Raw genomic sequence first — 27,382 nt, forward strand, 5'->3', positions numbered from 1 at the left:
CAGTCTGTAACTCCAGTCCCTCTTCTGACCTACACAGGCACTGGGCACACATGAGGAGTACAAAGATATATTCAGGCACTCATGTACGTGTAAAGAAATAAGTATTTAAAACTTATTCTATTGAAAGATACCATCTTCTTAAATACATACGCAAAAACTGTTGCTTTCCTAGAGTGAGGAGTTGCCAAGTGGCAGACCGGAAGAACTACCCTGCCTGTAGTTCTACATTACTTGTTATAACAGTTAAAAAAATGGATCTGTGGCTCCTTTAAACAAGAGGAACATCAAGCTGATCTGGGAGTGATGAAACTGCAATCAAGACCTATGATCACACACACAGTAGCTGCTGAGTTATGAACACATGCTCTACAGTTCACCACAAACTTTTCCATTCCTCGATGTCTTCTTCTAGCCCATTTAATTTCTTTCTATGATCTACCAGATTGCATCTCCTTTGTTTCTGCTATCTGCTAAGTTTTCATTTTGATATTTCATTCATGGTGTCATGAATGTTCCATACTAGATGATATTCAGGAGGGTGTTCATTAAAATCTGAAATATGAGTGCTAACAGAAGGCTTCAGCCACCAGAAACACACACACACACACACACACGCAGAACTGGTAAAATTCTGAGTGTATATCCACTTAACTACCTTTAGAAGACTTAGGGGCTGGGAAGATGGTCCAGTGGGTAACATATTTTCTGTATAAGCATAAGGACCAAAGTCTAGATTCCCAGCAACTGCATAAAAGCCAGGCATAGTGGCATGCAGCTGAAACTTCAGAGCTGTGCAGTATACAGGTCCTGATAATTTTCTGGGTAGGAAACCTACTAGCTTCATGTTTAGGAAGAGATTTGTCTCAGCAAATAAGGTGAACAGTGATTTAGGAAGACACCAGATGTGGACTTCTTCCCCCACACAGCCCCCGACACACACGTGATAGATTAAAAAAAACATAAAAGATATGGAAAGATAAAAATAAATTTTATGCTCTGAAATGCCAAAAAATTTAAAAATGCATCAATAGTTTTTTTTTTCCATTTCCATTCTGTTCTAGCAATAAAAGGCTTTAGGGAATGTCTATGATTCAGGGTTATATCATTCATTTATATTTTTTTAAAATATCAATGTATAAGATAGTGATTAATCAAAGTTTAAACTTCATTATGAATCCATCTTATTTAGAATGCTCACATATTTCAAAAATATTTTAAAGTGATTTTTTTTTAGTTATTTACCAGGTAATATAAAAATAATCCTTACATTTCATGGAAGTTTTATAGTTCTCAAATCAGCACAGAGAAATTAAAATACTGGAAGCAAAGCAATGATCACTTCTTTGACATGAATATATGGATCTGACTAATGACATCAGAGCACAAATTTCCTCATTTGTGGGTATGGTTTTCTTTTGTAAAACTTTGCATTGAAAAGACAAAACGCCATTTTCAAGCATTTACAATAATCACATCACCTATTAACTTAGAAATGACAATTTGTCTTCTGATTTCACAAATCTTGGAATTTTTTCAAAAGTAAATTCACTTTATTTTAATAGACTCTGATAGAATGTAATGCTTGACTGCACAAAAATATTGCTAGGGCTAATTTTTCAGTATAATCAACTGTATGACAAGGGTAACCAACACCTACTGTTACTATATAGGAAAAACACACAGCTTAGGCTCAAGAGTTTCTCACGTCCTCCATTTTTATGAAAGTTAAGAACATGGAAATTGTCTCTGAAAAAGATGAAAAACTGAAACTATTGACAGAGATTGTTTGTTCCAGTTATTAAATTGCCTTTATAATTACAAGCTCAAAGAAAATCCACAAACCAACACAATATCCATAAAATACATTTTTCAGATAATTGTGTATATTTGGAGTATACCCGAACTCTTTGATGCTATTAACCCCAAAGAGCAGACAGTTAAGAAAATATAACTCTAATTAGTCGAGTACAGTTCCAACAGTGATTCCGATATTACTGAAACTGCATACCAACCATGGACTGAATTTCAACTTTGCCCTGGTGACATCAAATAGTATTATAGATCAATTAAGAGTCATGAAAAAAAAATTGGCTGGTAGCCCTCATCATACATAGCCTTTAAAAAAGCAATTTTAGTTCCTATCAAGGTAAGAATCAGGAGTTGTAATTTTTTAATACAGCTGCAAAACAATAGGACCCATTAATAGCTGAACTTTTGACAGCACTATTCAAGATGATTTATGAGTTTGTATATAATTTGATTATTCTATTAATTCTGCTGATTACTGCTTCAGCTAATAAAGTGAAGGTCACTTCCAAAATAAATCTTCATTACATTTCACAGAAAGTAACTGCCTCCAACTAGTTGTTTTCTTTAATTAAAAACTAATGTAACAAGAAAGAAGATAGGCTTCAGGGTTACTCATCTGTTGTACTGTGTGGATATAACATACAGAAGGCAAATCCAATGCAATACAAAGTGTTCCTTCATCTAATACTTTAATTTCAAAACTGGAAATATTACATTTATTTATACTAATACTAAAATAACAAAACCCAACTCTACTAACGTTTTAAAAATTAAAAAGAATATTTTAATTTATAAAAGGATATTTTAAAAGTCCCTAAACACACATTATAAAATGTAAAACAATGTTTTCACTTCTAAAATTATATATGTGGGGTTATGTCCATGAAAAAAGAACAGTAGACGATCATTGCCTTAACCAGATCTTTCCTAGATGCAGAAAGAAACTCTCTATGCTCCATAAGATAAATAATGGGCACAGGGCCCCGAGAGGTTGGAGAGAGATCAGAGGAAAAATGGTCAGAGCTCATATTAATACATTATTCTTATTTAATCTATTTTTACACACAGAACATTCTGTGTCCTAGATTTAATGCTTCATTTTATTATTTTTTAAAGTTCCTCAGCCCTTTAGCTTGAGGTCCTATCATCAAAGCTGATGAATCATATAACCGCATCAAACCAATAAAGCAAATTAAATGATGCATATTTTCCCACAGAAGTAAAAAGCAATCCTCAAACTCAGGAAATAACATTTCAAAAGACTGAAAGTTTGATTATAATAAATTATAGAGGTACAATAATACCACAAAGACGTAGGCAGCAACAACTTTCATGCATCCTCAATTAGGCTTCTACCACATACTATATTTGTGTTTAACTGCTTTGCCCCACTATGATCGCCTTCCCTTTTATATATACGAAAAGATTCTACATTCCAGCTATATACCTAATGGTACTTGGCATTTAGAGCGCTCTTCCCATAACCTTTAAAACTCATGTTGTTCCATCATACTCTGGCACCACACTCAAATGTTACCTACCTTCCTGAGTAGGCTTACATACCCATTTCCCTCTACCACCTACCATATGTCCTTTCCAATAATCACTGCATGAAAAAAAAATCCCTCATTTTTCTCACAGAACATTCACTCCAATTATTTCACATGTCTCCCAACATTCTTCGCCACTTCCAAAATCTCTTTTCATCAGTTAGTTTATCATGAACATGAACATCTACCAAAACACTGGAGAATGTATTTGGCAAGTTAAAAATTTTATTCTAAACTTGCATGTGATAAAGCAAGGATCCTGTATTTATAGTCAGTTGCTCCTAATTGATTTGGTGGTGGTGGTGGGGAGGGGATTCACAGGCCACAGAAAACATCTAAGACTATTGCAAATGTAGTGGTGGTGGAAAACAATGAACTAACTAACCACACTCTTACTAATAAAATCCATATTTTCAACAGATTTAGAGTTCAGTTTGTGGTCAAAGAAAAGTCAGAAAGAAAGAGAAAGATGATGGGAAGCAGAGAGGGAGAGAATACATTCACCATTTCTTTAAGGCAAGTTCTATGCTAGGAATTTTTCTGACAATTTGACACCAACTAGAGTTATCTAGTAAGAAGGAGTCTCAATTTAGAAAATGCCTCCATCAGATTGAATGCAAGTCTGTAGGAAATTTCCTTGATTAAAGACTGATAAGGCAGGGCCTAGCCTACTGTGGGCGATGCCACTGCTGGGCTGGTGGTCCAAGGTTGTATATAACAAAGCAGGCTGAGTAAGCCATGGAAAGCAAGCTACAGTATGAAGTGTTCCACAGTCTCTGCTTCAATTCCTGATTCTGGGTTCCTCCCTTGAATTCCTGCCCTGACTCCCTTCAATGATGGACTGTGACATGGAAATGTAAGCCAAATAAACCCCTTCACCCCCAAGTTGCTTTTAGTCAAATGTTTTGTTGCAGCACAAATTAATTATCTATTTTAACATTTTCCCTAATAGGACACTCAAATCTTTATCAAGTAACTTGAGAGCCTGTTTAGAAGTTGTAAAAAGGAAATGAAGCTACTCCTACACACTTGATTGAAGACTAGTCCTCCTCTATAATGGAAGAAGGGTGGTCCTGTTCCACTGAATGTGCAGCTCAGAGAAGGATGGGGATGTAGTGGTAAGCCAGAAAGTGAAGACACCTAACCAGCCAACCAGATCAGCAAAATCAATCCTGGTGATTGATGTCGCAACTAGATTATCCTCACATCGATTTTATCAAGTTATTTGTAGAACTATCAGCTTCCCCCTTTATTTCCTAACATAAGATCTAAAATTATGTTTTTATTTTTCATTGAAGTAGAAGGAAACATACATTTCAGTTGTTAAACAATACAATTTGTATCTAACAAGATCAATAGTAAATTATCACCTCTACCTGACTAATGGTTTAAAAACTTCAGGCTCGGTACTCCAAGAAGTAGTGAGAACCATGTTTCCTGAAGGCAAAATAAAGTGGAATAACAGTGGGACCTATGCAGAGCCCCCAGATTTTCTTATCTGTGCTAAAAGCCATAAAAGCTCTCCGGGTATATGTCTGGGAATGAATGCATGAATGACAGAAATGTGTGTTGGGATAGAGATGGGTTGAGAGCTACTCACTGTACAACCCTGTCAAGAAGGAATTGTGCCAGAAAGATAACTTCACAGCTACTCAACCAGCTTTCATTCAGCTTCTGACTGTCTTTTGTTTGCCTGATTTCTGAGAGATAAGTAAGGCGTCTTTTGACACACCAAAATGGCATTATGCAATTAGGTTCACATGCTGCAAACTTAGGCTCATATCCATAGATTAAAATTCTTTCATAAGTTTCACAGAGTGGGTATTCCTTAGAAGCTGAAATTTAACCTGTTGAGGCTGGTGGATTATTACCTTTTAATCTTACCATCTAAGAGAACTTTTCAAATGCAATGGTCATAACGATTTTCTTAGCACATTTGTTTGTGAGTAAGAGCATTTGCATGAGAGAGCTGCAACTGAAAAGCACAAGCATTTGCTTTACTTCCACTGGCTCTGAATATCAGCCGGTTTCAGTGAATTCATTGATGCCAAAAAAGAAAACAATAGTTCCAAATTTACGTGCCCAAGAAAAATAACTTTCTACTCTAGTAAACATTTCAAAAATAAAACAAGATTTCTATCTATTTTTGTTGTTATTAGACTTACTATAAAATAAAAACCATATCAGAGATAGTCAGCATATTATCATTTGAAGTAAAAAATAAAAAAAGAGGTTACACTTGATTGGTCTGTATTATATAGGCTTTGCCATGGTTTGCTGGTTTTATACACCATGACAGTTATATCCAAAAATACAGTCAATATTTCTTTACTTCTGCTTTTGGCAAATAAAACTTTATTTTTACATATATTTACTAGAAAAATAAGTACACCATGACACATACACTACCACAGTACAGGAAAGAATGAAGTCCAAGTTCACAAACGTGGCAAGCAAAGAGTTCCTTCTACAGAGAGAGAGAAGTACTATAAGAATATAGAAGACAACAGCAGCTCTGATCTGAGCATGTTTTAGAGCTACTGAAGTATGACTTTAAATGTCCATTTTGAAATATCATGAAGGACAGAAATACTGTAGTTAGAATGTTGGCCTTGTAGACATTTAGGCACACATTATCACCATAACATAACTTGGAGAGTATTTGAAGTAACAGTGGCTTGAATGTTGTTAATTTATATGTTAGGTACTAATATCTTTGCAAATATCTGTTTCCTTAATCCTTTTAACAGTTCTGTGAAGTATATAGTTTAAAACATAAAATCAAAGTCAGTCATTCACTAGACAAATGAGGCTATTTTCGAGTTAATTTCCTCTAAATGTACCTTAAGTTTATGGGTATACGCATATAAGATTACTATTACTGTAGGTTAAAGAAGGAATACTTTATAATTCTGTAAACTTAGTTTAAAACAGTCACACTATTGTTTAAAATAACAGCAAAACTACCCTACAAATGGCAGTGCAGAGGCTTGAAAGGTATGGGTGTTTACAGCTGAATGTGCATCAGTAGATGAATTCTAATTTCCATTAAATATCAGTGTAGGTGAACATTACAAAATCCTCGTGTGTCTTGTGTTACCCCACAGAACATAACTCAAGATACAGCAGTCACTTAGAAGTAGTTCAAACTAGTCTGATTCCTTAAGGAAGTAAAATAGTATATGCTTCCCTATACGTGTCATTCATTTGTTTAGCAAACTGTTTACATACAGAGTACAAAGCAAAAATATTTAAACACTTGTGAACAAATGATAAATTGGCAAAATTCAAATCAGACAGATTTTGTGATATAAAAGTATTTTGGGATTTTGTGCATGTGTGGGACCACTTACACTTGCCTATAATTGGAGGCCAGAGGTCAACCTTGGGTGTTGTTCCTCAGTTCTTGAGGTAGAGCCTCCCACTGACTCCCACTGGCTAGAATGAACTGCCAAGGAACTCTGGTGATCCACCTATCTCTGCCCCTCTATATTAGAGTTACATTCACAGAGGCACTGAACTGAAAGGAACTGAACTTGGGTCCTCATGTCTGCCTGACAGGTAGTTATAAACTAAGCTCTCTTTAACCCTACAAATAGCTTTTTCATGTGGGTTCTGTGAATAAAACACAGAGACTAGTGGCTGCATGGAAATCAGTCTACTACTGAACTATCTTCCTAGATCAGAACAAGTTTTTACTCTATTTCATCATTACCAGACTAGTGTGAACCTTCTGCCTAATTTGTGGTAAGGGAGATGGTTTTAAAAAATAAAGATGGGCCCAAATTTTACATCAACTATCTCAGTCTCAAGCCAGGTGTCATTTATCTATCTAGTCAAAAAAAATGAAAATAGTTTCTGTAGTACACTGCTTATTGTTTTTTACAACTTCAAAATTAATTAAAATATTTAATTTACTATGTCTATACTATATACACATTGTGTAACAGTTTCCTCAGAGATGAAAACATTCCATTAGAAGCAGAAGTTCCTTAAGTAGGTAAACAATTCAAAATAGCTTCAGCAAGTCCCTGAAATGAACAAGACTTACTAGGTCCCTCTCTGCTAGAGTAAACAAAACCTGAGATGTCCAGGCAGTCAGATGTCTCAGTCATTTCTAGAGTTTTTGGAAGATGTTTGAAATGTACATTTTTGTTTACTTAAATAATATTCTATCTTTCTGGGGTCTTGGATGGAGTTGAAGGCTAGATAGTTATAGTTGCAGTTTTCCTTAGTTATGACAGAGAGAAAATTAGGTATAAAACTTTAGATTCATTAAGACAGGATAGATTACGGAGTATTTTCTTTGAATTTGCCAGACACAGATGAAATGGAATTCAGTACATTGTGAATGTAATCTTGATAATTGTTTTAACTGTATACAGTCTTACTATGTTAAAGTTAAAACTTTTCAGTCTTGTTTAGAAAGGAAAAATGGGAAAATGTTGGGTAATATTTTAAGGTGTGTTTTGTTGGGCAGAGTATAAATAGGAGGAGAAAGGAGGAACAATGAGAGAACAAGGGAAGGAGGACTCAGGGGCCAGCCACTCAGCTACACAGCAAGACATGGAGAAAGAAGTAACGATAGGTATATAGTAAAGATAGGTATATAGTAATAGAGAAGGATAAAAGTCCAGATGCAAAAGATAGATGGGATAATTTAAGTTAGAAAAGCTGGCTAGAAACAAGCCTAGTTAAGGATAGGCATTCATAAGTAAGAGTAAAACAACCACAACAGCGAGACTCGCTCTCAGAGAAGTCAAGCTACAAAGAAGACTCTCAAATGAAAAAAATCTACAAAGACAACTCTGAGACCAAAACAACTGCCTAGAATAAATCAGAAACCAGCTGAGATGCCTGGGAGAGGTTTATGCTGGAGTAACTTAGAATACACTCTCTCCAACCTGTTGAGCTTCATGCAGGCTGTGCAGTGTGCTCCAAGTTCCCAGCTCTCACACATGCTGGGGTTTACCTTTGTGATGCAGCTGTTTTGGAGTCATTTCTGCTCCTATAATCCCACATTCATACTCCTATAAGTGACCTCAATAAAACTCATTGGTTCATCAAACTGGACTTAGGTGGTGTCTGTACTTTGTTTTACTGTGGGATCATAATCTGGGGTAAGGAAACGTGTGTTGTGTCCCTCAGGAAAAGTTTTGTCTAACAACAGTATCAAACAAAGTTCTCTGTAATGACATATGAGCAAAATTTTAAAATTTAATAACAATAAAAACTATAGGGCATAAATTTGTGGTATGAAGTACAGAGAGACAAAGATGACTGAGTTTTACATAGAAAGCAACAGATACAAAAATTGGGTTAATTCATAGAACCTTCATCTAGCGATGGATGGAGATAGAGACAGAGACCCACACTGGAGCACCGGAATGAGCTCCCAAGGTCCCATTGAGGAGCAGAAGGAGGGAGAACACGAGCAAGGAAGTCAGGACCACGAGGGGTGCACCCACCCACTGAGACAGTGGGGCTGATCTATTGGGAGCTCACCAAGGCCAGCTGGACTGTGACTGAAAAAGCATGGGATAAAACCGGACTCTCTGAACATGGCGGACAATGAGAGCTGACGAGAGGCCAAGGACAATGGCACAGGGTTTTGATCCTACTTCATGTTCTAGCTTTGTGGGAGCCTAGCCAGTTTGGATGTTCACCTTCCTAGACCTGGATGGAGAGGGGAGGACCTCGGACTTTCCACAGGGCAGGGAACCCTGACTGCTCTTCGGACTGGAGAGGGAGGAGAAGAGGAGTGGGGGTAGGGGGAGAGGGGCAGGAGGAGGGGGAGGGAAATGGGAGGCGGGGAGGAGGCGGAAAATTATTTAAAAAAAAAATAAATAAAAAATAAAAAAAATAAAAAAAAATTGGGTTATTAAATTATTGAACTCTAATGCTAGATCCAATTTATAAAAACTGAAAAAAGTGTACAATATACAAACTAATTGTTTACTAGTCACCAAAACATTCACTTAAGTACCAAGACTATAAAGTCATACAACTTTGGTATAATAATATTCTCTATCACTTTAGATAATAGAGAATATATGTTCTCTTATGTCATTACATTTGAGTCTTAAAGTATCCAAGGGTGGGGCTGAGGAGATAGTCCATTCATTAAGAACACTGGCTGCCTGCCCTTCAAAAGGACTAGAGTAATTCCCAATATTCACATGACAGTCCACAACTGTCTGTAACTCCAGTTCTAGCAGATTCAATGACCTCTCCATGGACTCCATGGGCAACAGGCAAACACATAGTGCAGACATACATGCAGGTAAAACAACCATATACATTTTTACTTGCCTATAATGTTGTAAAAATATCCAAGAGTTGGAGATAAAATAATATTATTACATTTTCCATAATATAATTAGGACAACTAAGGTACTGGGAATTTAAAAGAAACGTTCAGCAATAACTAATTACAAATAACATGAAAAAGAGAGAACTCAATTTAGAGGCTGCCTTTGGCTTCTTGTTTTACTTGTATTTTGTTTAATTCAGAATGACAACATTAAATTTATATTAAAAATTAATCATACTTTACATACTATTTCCATCACCTTAGGAAGAGAAACAGTTATTTCAAATGAGACATCCGCGCCCGGCCTGCCGCGCGTGCGTCTGTAAGGCCGCCCGCTCCTTTCCGTCGTGCCGAGCCGCTGAAGAGCCACCATGAGCAAGGCCCACCCTCCCGAACTGAAGAAATTTATGGACAAGAAGTTATCATTGAAGTTAAATGGTGGCAGACATGTACAAGGAATACTTCGGGGCTTTGATCCCTTTATGAATCTTGTCATTGATGAGTGTGTGGAGATGGCAACTAGTGGACAACAGAATAACATCGGCATGGTGGTCATACGAGGAAACAGCATCATCATGTTAGAAGCCTTGGAAAGAGTCTAAACAATGACTGTTCAGCAGAAGAGTCCACATACTTCCCCAAAGGACTGTTTGACTTGGGTGTAGAATTGGGTCATGTACATTTTCATTAAAAAACAAAAACAAAACTTTTTTGATAAATAAACTTTTGTGATACTCGGAAAAAAAAAAGAGATGGAATAAGTTGGCTTTGAATATTTCTTTAAAAAATTTCCAAAATTAATATATTACAGTCTAGTTCAATAACACTAAAATCTCAGGCTCAAACACCGACCTTCTTTAAAATATCAGCCTTATCTAATTAAGGACCCAGTTATATTTCATCCTAATACACATTACTGAAAGTACTTTAAGATTTGTAATGCATTATGTAACATAAGGAAAAAATGGTCTTGGACAAGTTTTCATACCTACCTATTAGGATATCCTATTACCGGAATGAGAACTGAAGACTGAAGTAGGCTATTTCTAAATAGAAACTCAAACTGTGTTACTTATTTAGTCAATAAAGTTCTAATAAACTCTAAACAGTTACAACGAATCCTCCACACTATACACTTAAATATTAGCAAGATGTTATTCACATTAATTCTTTCCCTGTCAAAACCTGAGGAGTAATGTAGGCAAGAATACAAAGCATTCCATTGCTTTATTAACGACAATGCTCACTGATCTGTGAATAACCTGGAAAAAGAATGAAGATTATTGAGTTACTTTACCAATCTATCCATCCATCACTACAGAACAGGTTTCAAAATGATGGATCACCTCACCACCCTGCTGTTTATCCCACACAACATTCTCTCCTCAAGAGGAGAAACACACAAACAATTATACAAACATGACCATGCTTAACCTACACAACTTCTATGAAAATACAAACAACTAGAAAGCTCCTTTAAATAATACAGAACTGATTCTGAAAATTAGGTGTATCCCTGTATTTATTTTATATACCAGAATTCTAGAGTCTATACTAATTCTTGAAATACAGCTCCTCAACTTTCCAGACAATTTTTTTATTTATCTATTCCACATCACTCTTGTAATTTAATGAGAATAATTCTCAACTAAGTGTATCTCAGCAGTGTATATCATTGGCACGTGGTGCAGACTGGCTATCATAGAGACTTTTTAGGTACATGGAGAATTGGTTAACTTCTTTTGGGGAACAAATGCAGTTACATATATTATTTGGATAAAATTAGGTATGCAATTCCAAAGTATCCCAAATTTCTGAAATCTTAGTGAATGATGAAAGACTGGATTTGAAGTCATTGTTAAGGAATTTGGTAAATCCCTCTTCTATCCAAGTTTTCACTATTTTTATTTTCTTTTTTTTCTTTTTTTAACTTTTTTTCTTTATTTTATTCTTTTTTAATTAAAATTTCCGCCTCCTCCCCATTTCCCATTTCACTCCCCCTCCTCCCAAATATTGCCCCTCCCCCCCACTCCCCCCCCATCCCCACTCCTCTTCTCCTTCCCCCACTCCATTCCCCCTCCCTCTCGATACTGAAGAGCAGTCCAAATTCCCTGCCCTGCTGGAAGTCCAAGGTCCTCCCATTTCTATCTAGGTCCAGGAAGGTGAGCATCCAAACAGGCTAGGCTCCCACAAAGCCAGTTCATGTATTAGGATCGAAACCTAGTGCCACTGTCCTTGGCTTCTCATCAGCCTTCATTGTCCGCCATGTTCAGAGAGTCCGGTTTCATCCCATCACTATTTTTATTTTAAACTGAGACTTGCTTTTTAAATGATAGATTTAAGTTTGTAGTATAACTGTAAGTCATATACAAAAGAGTAATAGAATTACAATCATATACATATTTTTTAGATTTATAGACTGAACAGATACAGGAGAAATTACACAAAAGTATTCAAAGTGATATTGATAATTAGTTACAAAATTCAGGCATTATAGTGCATGATTACGATCCCAGCCCTTGACAGACTCCAGTAGAAGAAGCACTAAGAGTTTGAGGTCAACTTTGGCTACATAGTAAGTTCAAGTCAAGTCTGAGCTACATAGCAAAAACTCATGTCATAAAAACCAAAAATGGAATGGATCTGATTCTTTCCTTTCTTGCTTATTTATTTTTTGTAGTGCTGGTAATAGAACCCCAAATCATGTATAAGAACTACCATGTAGCTACAACCAAAGCCTTCAAATTCTTATAATAAAGTTTTTGCTCTTGTTTTTTTAAAGGTTTTACAAATGAAATTATGTCTCTTACATAAAGGTTTAGTACCAACATAGAGAGAAGATTAAACTGTGGTATGTACATCCATATACTAGGTTATTTTGTTATTTAAAAATTTAAAGTATATATGTATAAAATAATATTTATGTGTGTGCACCCATTTATACATGGTTGTCTATAAAATCATAGAATAGGTGAGAAAATATTCATTCAACTTAATAGTTTACAATATAAGTGGAATTCAAGGACAGAGAATGGAGCTTGTATTTCTTTATGAAATTATGGGTGTGTGTTACTTTGGACCTCCAGGATTTCCCCCTAAATATGAAGATCTGGTATCGCTGAATAATTCATGGTTTAATAGGTATTTAGAATCCCCTACATGTCAAAAAGAACACTTGAATTGTTCTATTGATTGAAATGCTAAAGTATGTGAGATTGTTCTATTCCTGAAAGAAACCTTACATTGCTACAGATTATAAAATCAAGACAGTACAAAAGATTTTAAGAATGGATAGAAACGTTTAGTCTCATGCTTTCAATATGTGACTAGTGTAGCATTTGTTAAGCAGAGTGCTCACTTTGTTGTACTATTGTGATACTCACAAAATTTCATGCACCCTAAACTGGATGGACTTGCTGAAGTGCAACATCCAACAATGTCAAGAGTTTATTAATGGATTTTGTCTGCTACAAGTTAGTGGGGAAACATAGTGGTATTCAGTGGGTAGAGCTCAAGGATTCGTTAATTCCTCTGCAATACAAAGGACAACCCTTCTCCAAACAGAAAAGATCATACTGGCATCAACTGTGAAACTGAAAAACTGCTCTATGAGACACGTTAAAAATACAGATCTGACTTAAATGCACATTGCAAGCAGGTTCAGACCAATGAGAGGTCTCAGAGAAGTCTAATATTTTGGTTTCTTTCTTTCTTTCTTTCTTTTTTTTTTAGGTATTTGTACCTGTTTTAATTTTTTGTTTTTTATTTTATTTTTTTGGTTTCTTTTCTTAAAAATGGATAATGAGCAACAGTCTGAACGCTTATAACTTCATCAAGGTGCCACCAATCTACATGAAGTACATGCCAGATCTCAAGTTTCTCCAAACCATTGCCTAGTACTGATGACTTTCACATCTACACTGAACATTTTAGAACCTCGGTAAGCGTAGTTAATCTCTAATTGGCTCATAGGTATGTTTATTTAATTAAATCATATACTTCTTGTACTGATATAAAGGTCTATGCTACATAATTTTTAACTACATATAGAATGCTCTAAAAATCAATTATTGAATTAAATAGATAGATATGAAGCCAAATGTTTCTTCATTTTTTCTTCATTTTTATTTACCTTAATCTAATAATTTTTGTTCATTATAATTAATAATTATATAATTATAATCAGACAGCAATTCCACTGATGGCAGTGTTTCCTGGATCAACAAGAACAGTAACACCCAGGAATTGGATAGAAATGGAAACTGTCATGACCAACACCAGTTCTACAAATCTAAAACTCTGGAGATGAGGTCAGTAGTTTGTATGTTAATTTCTGAATACTTGAGGAACACTACCATAATATTCCATTTGCACACAGTTTCCAAGGTTATATATAAAAATCAGCCTAGCTTCCACTTGTTTATAATTAGTGAATGGTTGATAACTACTAGGCATAATCTGGATTGAGAGGCATGCCTGTACTATTTTCTAGTATAGTTTCTGAAGGAGACCATACAGCCTACAAACCCCAAACTACTTACTAATATTTAACCTTTGGCGAAAAAAATCTCTACTACTGATTTTTATAGCTAAATCTGACTTTCTAACTCTGCCTCATATTCACTGTGGCATTCTATAAATACAGCGACAGTGACCATTAATAATCACAATAACAACAATAGTAAGAGCAGCTAATATTTCTATGAGTATACAGTACTGTAAGAACTTTCTAGAAATTAACCATTATAATACAAGCTGTAAAACAGATGGCATTATTATTTTCACAAAGAAGAGAAACAGCAAGATACTAGGTACTTGCTCAAATATACAGACCAAGAAAATAGCAGGACCATCTTTTGATCTCATGAGTCTCTGTCAACCTTGTTCCCTATAGTTACTTCTTGACCACATGACTAGGGCATAAGTAGCCATCTGTATCCAACTGGAAGAAGTACATTAGTGTTCTGACACACAGCATATATCTTATAGATCCCTGAAGCACCCTTACAATTCACTCCTTGGGACTCCTTGCTTTCATGATCTCTTAACAAATATTAAATAATGAAAATTCACAGCAATGGCTAAATTCCTTTAAATCTTAGCTGCCTGTGAAAATGTGAAGAAACTATGGCTCTGTTATATAAAAAAACCCACAGTACAATATTTCATATGTACAAATTCCAATGATTAATATACTGTAGATTAAGAAGCTTTGTCATATCTCCTTTTTTTCAGGAAAAGTTATTTGGCCTATTGCATACTTCAAGAGCCACAAAAAAAATGAATATTAGGAAATCTGTATTCTCGCCTCAGTATCCTTTTATTTTGATTATCCTCATTTGTAATATCAGACAGCCAGTCAAAACAACTTCTATGAACATTCCCCCAGGTCAGTTTTCCCAGAATTATAGTCTGGTCTTTGTATGAAAAGAAATTAAGGGGATTTCTGTTAAAGGGCAAAAATAAAAAGCTTACTTGTGAGGCAGACATCAAAAACCCATATTTCATTCTTTCTGACTTCTTATGCAATTATGTGTATTTGTGTATATGTGTATGTATGTGTGTGTGTATATATATGTGTATGTTTCAAAAAATTTTAATATCTGTTCATTTAAGACTGCCCCCCATTTTCAGATATATTTATCCAAATTAACAAATGCCTTTTATGATTCTAAAAACTCCCTGTAGAAAAAAAAAGTCCTGATCATTAAATAATGAAATAAGTGGATTTCTTTAGCCTGAAAGGAATTTTCTACTATGATATGTCCAAAAAGAACCCACAAAACATTAAAGAAAACATATTGATCTCCTGATCGCCTAATGCTGAATTCTTAACTAAAGGCTTTCAAAACCAAATGGCACAGCAATACCAAATATTTCAGTCTATATTAAAAATCTAAACCAATGGTTACCATCAAATCAAAGCAGCATCTGCATGCCCCATTTGGGATAGAATTCTGAAATCACTAATTGAATGCATCCAAAGGAGGATACTTTCTTTCCTTTCCATTCCTGTTGCTCCAATAATCTTGAATAAATGTTGTTAAAGATGTATACATACCTTCACATATTTTGTACATTTGGGTCTGGCCAAGCTCTGTTTTAAAATTTAATAATTTAGAGATAAGCTTGAGATCTACAATAACAGAGGTCTTTCCTCACATATTATATTGCAATTATTTGATTTTTCACAAATAACATGCAGGGAGACATTGAGTCTGAACACTCAGTTAAAAAAAGTTTGATGGTGATTATTTGAGTATTCATGGTTATAAAAACACATATACACATATATATGTTTATACATGTATGCTAGAACTGAAATATTCCCATTGTTTATTTTAAATAGTTTTCCACATTGGAAGGATAAAATGAGATCAAATAGAGGCCATTAAATCACAAAAGACTAAATTACTGAGCAAAGTGTGAAATACTCCCTTACTTCCATTTTTCCCTTACACAAATGATGGAGGTGGGTCTTGTATTAATCTGTTGCTTTCATTGGTTAACTAATAAAGAAACTGCCTAGGCCCATTTGATAGGCCAACCCTTAGGTGGGTGGAGTAAACAGAACAGAATGCTGGGAGAAAGAAGCCGAGTCAGTGAGTCGCCATGATTCTCCCACTCCAGACAGACGCAGGTTAAGATCTTTCCTGGTAAGCCAGCTCTTGGTGCTACACAGAATATTAGAAATGGGTTAGATCAATATGTAAGAGCTAGCCAATAAGAGGCTGGAACTAATGGGCCAAGCAGTGTTTAAAAGAATACAGTTTCCGTGTAATTATTTCGGGGCATAAGCTAGCCATGCGGGCGGCTGGGTGCCGGGGACGCAGCCCTGCCGCTCTTATTATAACACACAAAACTCTCTGGGCCGTCCCTTTCTACTTATAAAAATATGCAAAATCTGTTCGCTCATTTTTGTGAGAGGGCTCAACAGGTAAAGCCACCTGCTGCCAAGCATTTGATTGAACCCCCGAACTGCACAATAGAAGGAAAGACACAATACTTGCAAATTGGTTTTTACCATCTACATACACACTGTGCGATTTGTATGGTGTGCACATGCTTGAGCGCACATACACACACATGTGCACAGTAAATGAATAAAGAAATTAAATTTGGTTTGCTCGCACTGTGCTGCTCCATTTCTCAGATTATAAAAACATGCCACTATATAAAATCCATTCTGAACTAGAAAGTAGTTCTACAATTTATTATGTCATCAACTACACAGATAGCAGCAATAAATTCCTAAAGGGTCAGAAAATAACTTGTTTGAAAAATAAACTGTTTTAAAAAATCTATATACTGGACACATAGTCTGTACAGTGTGCCAGAAAAAAATATACTAACCAACTGAAACATAGTAAAGAAAATTGTAAGACTTGCTAGACTAGAAAATACATAGGTTTCAATGACTTTCCTTCCAATATGGTCCCAATTATATGCCCTGACATATTAATGTCTACTAGGTAGCAAAATAAATAAGCTTCATTTTCTTTGCTAAAAAAAATCTACCTATTTAAAATGATAAAAGCCTCAAAAGGCATTATTCATGGAAGTTATCTCTAGTAGTTAAAATGTTATACTGCTTACACAGAATTCATTTAGGATGCAAGGATATGACTTACAAATGTCTTTGAATCCTTCACATAAATATGCATGCACACCATTTATAACAGTAGCCTTGATGAGAACACGCTGTAACTGGCTGTGAGAAATGCTTAAGAGGCTTATATTAAAACAGAATACAGAATGGTGGTTAGAAATCACAGAACAGGTGACACCTTAGTCTGATAACCTGGTGATAAAAAGTGTAGGCTATGATGTATAGACAGTGGTAGTGTTAGTAGTTTAGGATATAAACAGATCAATATTTACATGAAATTACAGTGAATTATGCAGTAAATTCATTTAAAACTTAAAAAAAATCATATCCCTAAGCAAAGTAAAGCATTTTTTACTGTAATTCAGTAACAGTATATAAAATACACCAAGAACTCAGAGTAGTGTTAATTACTAAAGAACTAGTTAAATGTATAATATAATATTTCAAGTATTACAGGGAATGATTTGTTTGTTGTTTTTAGTATACATACATTCATTGTACCATTCCTTGAAAATATTCGAAGTTGAAGATCAAGCACAATTTTTGTAACATCAAATTTGAACCACAGGCACAATACTGATGCAAGCTCAGTAAAAGAATAAAAAGGAAGTTTGATAGTAGTTTAGCCTTAAAATGTCAATGAAATGATTCCTAACAAAAATCATAGATCTGTGCCTAGCCCAACTGTCATCAGAGAAGCTTCCTCCAGCAGCTGATTGGATCAGAAGCAGACACCCACAGCTAAACATTAAATGGAGTTTGGGAAACTACAGTAAGTATTGTAGGAGCCTGAGGATCAAGGACACCAGGAGAACACAGCCCACAGAATCAACTAAACAGGGTTCACAGGGGCTCAAAGAGACTGAAGCAGCAATCAGGGAGCCTGCATGGATCTGCACTAGTTTCTCTGCACATATGCTATGACTGTTTAACTCCAGGTATTTGTGGGACACTAACAGTGGGAGTGGTATTGTCTCTGACTCTTTTGCCTGCACTTGAGACCCTTTTCTTCCTCCTGGGTTGCCTCATCCAGCCTTACTATGAGGAGATGTGCCTAGTATCTTGTTATGCCATATTTGGTTGATATAACTGGGAAGCTTGCTCTTTTCTGAAGGCAAACAAAGGAGGAGTGGATCTGGGGGAGAGGGGAGGTAGAGCAGGACTGGGAGGAATAGAGTGGAGAGAGAGGATGCTGCAGTTACGATGTACTGTATGAGAGAAGAATGATTAAAAAGAAGAGAAAACAAGAAATAACAAACAAAGTGATTAACCCCCAACTTAGGAGAAATTGTTCTTGTTTAAGAAATAATACACAAAAGTCTCATTCTGAAATATTTTCATATTTTGGAATACTTTAATATACAAAAGGTGACAACATATCATAGTGATGAGACCCAAATTCAAATAGTAATTAATTTGTATTTAATATATAACTAATAAACAAAACATGAAGGTAAGTTAATACAATATGTTTGATACATGGGTGTTTAGGCTATGAAGTACCAGGTACCATGTGCTCTTCTCCACTTGTGGCATCATGTCTACACTCACAAATTTCAGACTTGGGTATATTAAGAATTTTAATGTTTTTTTAGAAAAAGACTACTGCTTTTTATATGATTAGTTTTAGACAGGGCCTCACTGTACAGCACATGTTGGCCTCAAACTCATGGTGACAGGATTGCAACTGTGCAACATGATGCTTGGTTGCTGCATTCCGTCTGTATAACGTATTAATAAATGTCAGTGTGCTGCAGATTACTTCACAAAGAATTTTTTATTCTTTCCCTGTTCTTTACCTAGTTTGATAGGTATGAATGTGGCAATAGAGAAAAATACACCATAGTTTCTGAAAAAACCCCCACAAGAAACAGCAATTATACATGAAGGAGTAACTAAGAAAAATAAGATAAAGCACCCTACTTAGGTTCTTTAAAACAATTTTTCTGTGTTTTTGAGATTATAGTTTAATTATATTTCTCCCTTCCCTTTCCTCCCTCCAAAACTCTTATACACCCCTCCCTGATCTCCATCAAATTCATGGCCTCATTTTTTACTAACTGTTAGAGCATGCATAGATGTACATGAATATGTGTGTATACATACATATTTATGTATTATTTACAGATTATATTTATACTTAGGTACACATACACATGTATACCTAAATATAATCTGGGTGGTACACACCAGTAGGATATGATGCAGAAGCAGATGCAGGAGGATCAAAAGTCCCTACTTAATTTCAATTAATAGGATGAGCTATGGCTCTAAGGACCCAAAAGTCCTCCATTATCTTTACTTTGTTCCCTATTTAGGAGGAAGAAAGAGATCTATAACATTCAAAAATTGGTCACTTACATTCTTATAATCAAATATTTAGGAAATAAAAATGTGAAAATACACGTTTCCATTGATACTTTTTTTTTATTTATTTATTAAAGATTTCTGTCTTCTCCCCGCCACCACCTCCCATTTCCCTCCTCCTCCCCCATCAAGTCCCCCTCCCTCATCATCCCTTTGTAATGTATACTATAATAATAGAATATCAGTTCACACTGAAAAAAAAAATCTAATTTTACACAGAACAATTCTTACTGCACTCCTAAGACTGAAGGAAAGCAAGTGCCCATGATAAATATCTCATCCCCTGAAACACCCACTTGAACACAATAAAAAACTAGGGCTGAAATTACAGATTTGAGCAATAAACACTTCAAACAATTATGTGTTCAAACGCTTTGTGCCAGTATCACTACAGTGGAGCTGTATACTGAGTTCCATAACTAAGTGAAGGTCCTGGAAAGTAACTATAAGACCTCAAGTTTGTAGTGACATGTTGATAAAAGCAAATAACTCCATAAATATAAACTACCTAAAATTCTGAGTGACCAGATCCAAGGAAAGCAATGCAAGAGGAAATAAGATACTGATGTGAATCAGCAGAATTAACACATGACACTAATAGACCATATGGAAGTACCTATTAAACAGAATGAGAATGTAAAATTCTAACCTCTGAGAGTCTGCACACAAATTGGAGGATATACTTATACTAAAACATACACAGGCACTCATAACATGAAAAAAAACCAACAAATATTTTATAAGAAGACAGTGTAGTAAAAATGTAGAACATTGAAGACACTATCTAAAAAAAAAAAAAATTTTCAAAGAAAAAAGATGCAACTTAACTGACTTCAAACTTTTCAAGAGCAAAAAATGAGATATAAGTAACAGAATAAACAATAAAAATAGTGAAAGGAACTGTCAACCTAAATTCATTTGTGAGTTCCATTCAATCAAAAGGTTAAAGCAAGCCAACAGATATAGTTATTTTCTGAAACAGAAATTCTACAGGGAAAGGTTGCAAAGGAGAGGAAAAAAGCATACTGCAGCTAGTAGGACTCAGCTGAGCTCAGCACAAGTACTAAACACAAGCAAGACTATGCTAATAGAAGCCAATCACAGACTCCAGAACACTGAAAAGAAAAGGACACAAAGATGTGGCACGTAAATAAGTACTCAAAACTTATTCAACTATCAGGCGAAACAGACGTTTGAAGAAAAAAATAAGGATAACAAAAATCAGCAGATAATTAAAATATTAAAGTTATTACGGAATGTTGACAAATTTCTATGGTTTTAATAAATGACACAACAAATATAAAGTAAGCTTTGATGAAATTATAGGGAAAAAATGACAAATCCAATATCAAAATGGAGATTTAAAAAAATCTCAAATATTGGTAAACCAACAGGAAAAAATTCAATAAAAGAAAATTTTATTTGAAAATTAAATTACAATTAATTTGAAAATTACAACTTAAGTTTGATTTACTGAACTCTGAAAACAATTCTCAGATAATTATGTACCTTTCAATTGTATAAATGTTTTTGAGAAAATAGAGAGAAATTACAAAATATGATGATTATACTAAATCACAAAGCTTAAAACATCAGTATCCCCAAAATATTTCTGTCTTCATAACACAATTAAATTTAATACTAGAGCAAAAATGTCTAAGTTAGTTATTCTTAAATACCTTAATAACTGTAAATTCAATGAATAAACCTTAATAGAAATGAAAATTTAGAATTGATAACAAAATACATAAAACTAGTAAGATATAAAATAACTCCTGCATATGTACATAATTTAAAAGTTTTTACTAGATAAAAAGATAAGCTGAGTGTGGTGCGACATACTTATGTAATTTGAGTGCATCAGAAGCTAAAGCAGGAGAATGGTGAGTTTGAGGTTAGCCTGAGCTACATATTTTTCACACACACAAACAAGAAAACTAATATAGTTGACTTCTCAAAACATAAAACACACAAATAATATTATATTTTATCATTTACCAAGATAAAATAATAGATGTACATTGTGGAGCTTTAAAAACTACAGTATCATGAAAAGTTAATATTAATCAAAGTTTTATACACTCAGACACAGAAACTATATATGGTACCATTCACTGTGGAGAGAAAAGTAAACAACACAAAAATAAATGTGGTCCATACTGTCTTACTGCAATCATTTCATTGCTATTGCATTTTACAGTCAGCAAACTCAGATGTTATACATGTCCACTTAAAATTCTATGGTATAAAACATCACAAAAGCAGTTTGTCTCTCCAAGAAATTGTGTGTTGCAGTAATGTTACAAGAACTATCCATAAAATATGTGTTCATCAATAATGGTATTGGTATGGTTTCAAGTTAACCACACACACACACAGGTTACCAAGATTTAGACTTTGGGGGTTAGAGATCTGATTTCAAGGAGGGATCAGTTCCACTAACTATTACATCAAACAAGTTTCAAGTTTCAGCCTAATAACTGGGAAACGAAAGGAAGAATACAAAAGAACTAAATTAAGTCGCCTACAAGCAAAGCCATAGAGACAGTAAAGAACAAAAATTAATAAACAAAGATTTAACTGAGACAACTCAAACAGCAAACTTAATTCGCAGAAATCTAATAAAGTTATAAAACTTCTCCAAGGTTACAATGGCAGTATACAGAGACACTTTGACTTAAACAGAAGCAGTATATCTACAAAGCTCATATTCTTAACTACTATGTTATATTATGATTGGTAATATAACATAGCTTCCTGAATCTAACTATATTATCTTAACAATTTACTTGTGACGAACAGAAAAAACAAAATTTTATCTATAATCAATAATCAGAATACACTTAAAATCCTATAAATCATGAAGGAAAGGACAGCAACTAATGAAATAATATTATGATAGTAAAATATAAAACACATATGCTATGCCTAAAAAATAACCCATTTGTGGCTGGAGATGACTCACTGGTTAAGAGCACTGGCTACTCTTGCAGAGGACCCATGTTTGATTCTCAGCTACCACATATCAGCACACAAGCATCTGTAACTTTAGTTACAGTGGATCCTACATTCTCTTCTGGCCTCTGTGGACACCAGGCACACATGTGATGCACATATGATATATATATATTCGTACATAATAAATTATTAAAAAATTCATTCTTAGGTATGTATCCTAATGGCAGTCCTTATACATGCTTTCATGAGTATATGTGTGTGCCTGTGCATGCTTGAGTGTTCTGCTCCATCACATTTCACCTTATTCCCTTGCAACAGGACATACTGGTTTGAATGAGAACATCCCTCAATATCTGCTGGAGTTGTTTGGGGAGGTTTAGCTGGTACAGCCTTGCGGGGGTCAGTATAGTACTACAAGTGGGATCTGAGTGTTTAGTCTCCTCACACATTAAGTTCACTTTGCTTCCTGCTTGCAAATGAAGGTGTGAGATGAGCTTCCTGCTCCAGCCACCATACTTGCTGCTATGGTTCCCCACCATGATGGGACTCCCACCCCTCTGGAAATGTAAGCTCAAATAAATGCTTCCTACCATAAAGTATCTTAGTCATGCTGTTTTAGAAAAATTAAGCCAGGTTTTCTCACTAAACTTGAAGCTAGGATTGTGGCAGCGATCCTCTAGTCTCAGACTTCTTCCACAGAGCCCTAGAGTTACAGGCTTTTCATATGGGTCATGAGGATGCGACCTCAGATCTGAGCTCATGCTTGCATAGCAAGCATTCTTTATCTACAGCTCCATCTTTCTAACTCCTAAAGAAAGTCTTGACCACATAAAAGACATACCGTGCTGGCTAGTGTTTTGCCAATTTGACACAAAAATTACGGAGTTTATCTGAAAGAAAGGAGCCTCAATTGAGAAAAAGCTGCTATAATATTCAGCTGTAACCATTTAATTAGTGAGCAATAGGGGAGGGCCCATCACTTTGTAGGTGGTGCCATTCCTGGGTTGGTGGTCCTGGGTTCTACAGGAAGCAGGCTGAGTAAGCCACTGAGGGCAAGCTTGTAAGCATCACCCCTCCATCAGCTCCTACTTACAGGTTCCTGCTTGGTTTGAGCTCCTATCCTGACTTCCTTTGATGATGAACAATGCTATGGAAGTGTAAGTCAAATATAACCCTTCCCTCCCCAAGTTGTTTTGGTCATGGCGTTTAATCATACCAACAGAAACCCTAACGAAGACACATACATAGGATGTTAATAGAAAAACATCAACATGGAAAAAGTAGTTTATGGTACATTCACAACTGACCTATCTAATAATGAAAATTATATAAAATATAATAGAATAAATAAATATGAATAAAATATAAATATAAAAAATAAAAATGTATATAGTGTAATGATTGTTCTGTTTCTTTAAGAGACAAGCCATGCCCACTCCTTCCCCCATCCTCTGAGGCAGGCTGATGTTCAGCTTCCTGCCTTGGTCCTCTCTCTTCCAGTTCCTCTCTCAAAGAGGCAGCTTCTGCCTCTCTCCCCACTTCTCCCTTTCCCCCCTTCTCTGTCTCTCTTCTCTCTCTCTCCTCTCTCTCTTTCCACTTCTCCCCTTTTCCCCTGCCCTCCATAACCCACCTAATAAATGTCTAACTTCACTCTGCATGGTGTGCCCCTCGCCTGCCCGCCACTTGCATGGCTGGTGACCTTTGGAGACCTGCCGCGTGGTCTCCTGCTCCAGCCCTGCCTGGGACTCGCTGCTCTAGGGACCTGCTGCCCCCGCTTGCCGGGGATCCCGCAGCAAGTACTGGGAGATCTGCAGCATGGCTCACTGGGGACCAGCCAGCCACCTTCCTGTCGAGTGGTCTCCGTGCACCGTCCCTGCTTAGGACTGGCTGCTTTCGGGACCCGGGCAGCTTGCAGCAAATTCATTTCATATATACATCGTAATACTGTTGAAACATAATGTTGGATGACAATAGCAATTTATAATATTTTATAAGGTTCAAAAACACGCCAAACTGAATATATCATTTAGATGCAACCAATAAACATGAAACTTCCTATAAAAATAAAATGAATTTATTTTGACATAGGAACTTCTATAACTATGCCTGGCCTCAATGTGCTATACAGTCAAGAGTGGCCTTAAGCACAGAAAATATATTCAACAAAATCATAGAAGAAAAGTTTCCCAAACTAAAGAAGGTTATCCCTATGAAGGTACAAGGAGCGTACAGAACACAAAATAGACTGGATCTGCTTGCCATATAATAATCAAAATGCAAAACATACAGAACTAAGAAAAATACTAACAGGGGCAAAGGAAAAAGGTCAAGTAATATACAAAGGTAGACCTATTAGAATTACACCCAACTTTTCAATGGAAACCATGAAAGCCAGAAGGTCTTGGACAGATGTGCTGCGGACAGTAAGAGACCACAGATGCAGGCCCAGATTACTATACCCAGCAAAGCTTTCAATCACTATTGATGGAAAAAGCAAGATATTCCATGACAAAACCAGATTTAAATAATACCTATCCATTAATCCAGCCCTACATAAAGTACTAGAAGGAAAACCCCAACCCAAGGAAGCTAACTACACCCACAAAAATACAGGTAAAAGATAACTCACACCAAGAAAACCAAAAGAAGGGAAACACACACAGTATCACTCAACCCCTTCTAAAAAAGAACAAGGAATTAACAATCACTGGTCATTAATATCTCTTAATATCAAAAGACTCATTTCACCTGTAAAGGACTCATTTCACCTATAACAAGACACAGGCTATGAGAATGGATACAAAAGCAGGATTCATCTGTCTGCTGTATACAAGAAACACACCTCAACCTCAAAGACAGATATTACCTAAGAGTAAAGGGTTAGGAAAAAAATTTCCAATCAAATGATCTAAGAAACAAGTGGATGTAGCTCTCCTAATATCTAACAAAATTAACTCCAAACTAAAATCAATCAAAAGATGTGGAGAAGGACACTTTATAATCATAACAGGAACAATCCATCAAGATGAAGTCTCAGTCATGAACATCTATGTGCCAAATAAAAGATCACTGACATATGTAAAAGAAACATTACTAAAGCTTAAATTGCATATAAAAGCCCACACACTAATAGTAGGAAACTATAACACCCCACACTCCACAATGGACAGGTCAACAAGAGAGAAATTTAACAGATCAATAAGAGAACTAACAGATCAATAAGAGAACTAACAGATGTCATGACTCAAATTGACTTAACAGATACCCACAAAACATTCCACCCAAACACAAAAGAATATACCTTCTTTTCAGCACCTCATGGAACCTTCTCTAAAACTGACCCCATACTCGGTAACAAAGCAAACCTCCACAGATACAAAAAATTGGAGTAACCCCTTGTATCGTATTGGATCACCATGTTTTAAAATTAGGACTCAACAAAAACACTAATTTCACAAAGCCCACAAACACGTGGAAATTAAACCATGCTCGATTGAACCACTCTGGGTCAAGGAAGAAAGAAATTAAAGACATCCTAGAATTCAACAAAAATGAATGCACAACGTACCCAAACCTGTGGGACACTATGAAAGCAGTGCTGAGAGGGAAGTTCGTAGCAAAATGGAGAAAGCTCACATTGGTGACCTAACAGCATGCCTGAGAGCTCTAGAACAAAAAGAAGCAGACTCACCCAGAAGGAGTAGATGACAGGAAATAATCAAATTGAGGGCTGAAATCAATAAAATAGAAACAAAGAAAACAATACAAAGAATCAACAAGACAAAGAGATGGTTCTTGAGAAAATTAACAAGATAGACAAAGCCTTACCCAAACTAATCAAAAGGCAGAAAGAAAAAAACCAAATTAATAAAATCAGAAATGAAAGGGAGACATAATAACAGACACTGAGGATATCCAGAGAATCATTAGCTCATACTACAAAAACCTGTACTCCAAAAAAATTGGAAAATGTAAAAAAAAATGAACAATTTTCTGGATAGGTAACACATACCAAAATTAAATCAAGACCAGGTGGAAAATTTAAACATACCTATAACCTGCAAGGAAACAGAAGCACTCATCAAAAGCTTCCCAAGCAAAAAAGGCCCAGGGTCAGATGGTTTCAGCTCAGAATTCTACCAAAACTTCAAAGAAAAGCTAATACTTAAACTCCTCAAATTGTTCCACATAATAGAAACGGAAGAAACAATGCCAAATTCTTTTCATGAGGCTTCAGTTACACTGATACTAAAACCACACAAAGACTCAACCAAGAAAGAGAATTACAGACCAATCTCACTCATGAACATAGATGCAAAAATACTCAATAAAATACTGGCAAACCGAATCCAAGAACACATCAAAAAAAAATCATCCACTAGTATCAAGTCAGCTTCATCCCAGAGATGCAAGGATAGTTCAACATATGAAAACCTATCAAGGTAATCTACTATTATAAATAAACTGAAAGAAAAAAAAAACATATGATCATTTCATTAGATGCTGAAAAAGCATTTGACAAAATCCAACACCCCTTCATGATAAAGGTCTTAGAGAGAACAGGGGTACTAGGAACATATCTAAACATAATAAAAGCAATATACAACAATACAGCAAGCCGTCAGTCAACATCAAATTAAACTAAAAGAAACTGAAAGCGATCCCACTAAAAATCAGGAGTAGGACAAAGCTGTCCACTCTGTCCATGTCTATTCAACATAGCTCTTGAAGTTCTGACTATAAGCAATAAGACAACAAAAGGAGATAAAGGGGATT

The 27,382-nt window shown here is 35.5% G+C and overlaps 2 protein-coding genes across 3 annotated transcripts in view; one reads left to right on the forward strand and one right to left on the reverse strand.

Annotated features, from left to right (window-relative positions):
- Chm (CHM Rab escort protein) overlaps positions 1-27,382 on the reverse strand; it is a 154,720-nt gene that overhangs the window by 53,853 nt on the left and 73,485 nt on the right. The gene's annotated exons all lie outside the window — the stretch shown is intronic.
- Positions 9,975-10,405, forward strand: LOC130867686 (small nuclear ribonucleoprotein G). Its single transcript, XM_057759803.1, has one exon. The coding sequence runs from the start codon at positions 10,044-10,046 to the stop codon at positions 10,272-10,274; it is 231 nt and encodes a 76-aa protein (XP_057615786.1). The 5' UTR covers positions 9,975-10,043; the 3' UTR covers positions 10,275-10,405.

Source organism: Chionomys nivalis, chromosome X (assembly GCF_950005125.1).
Source record: "Chionomys nivalis chromosome X, mChiNiv1.1, whole genome shotgun sequence".
NCBI classification, from domain to species: domain Eukaryota; kingdom Metazoa; phylum Chordata; class Mammalia; order Rodentia; family Cricetidae; genus Chionomys; species Chionomys nivalis.

What these genes read in the sequence shown, in the direction of transcription:
- LOC130867686 (XM_057759803.1), top strand. Translation starts at nt 10,044, where the DNA reads ATGAGCAAGGCCCACCCTCCCGAACTGAAGAAATTTATGGACAAGAAG.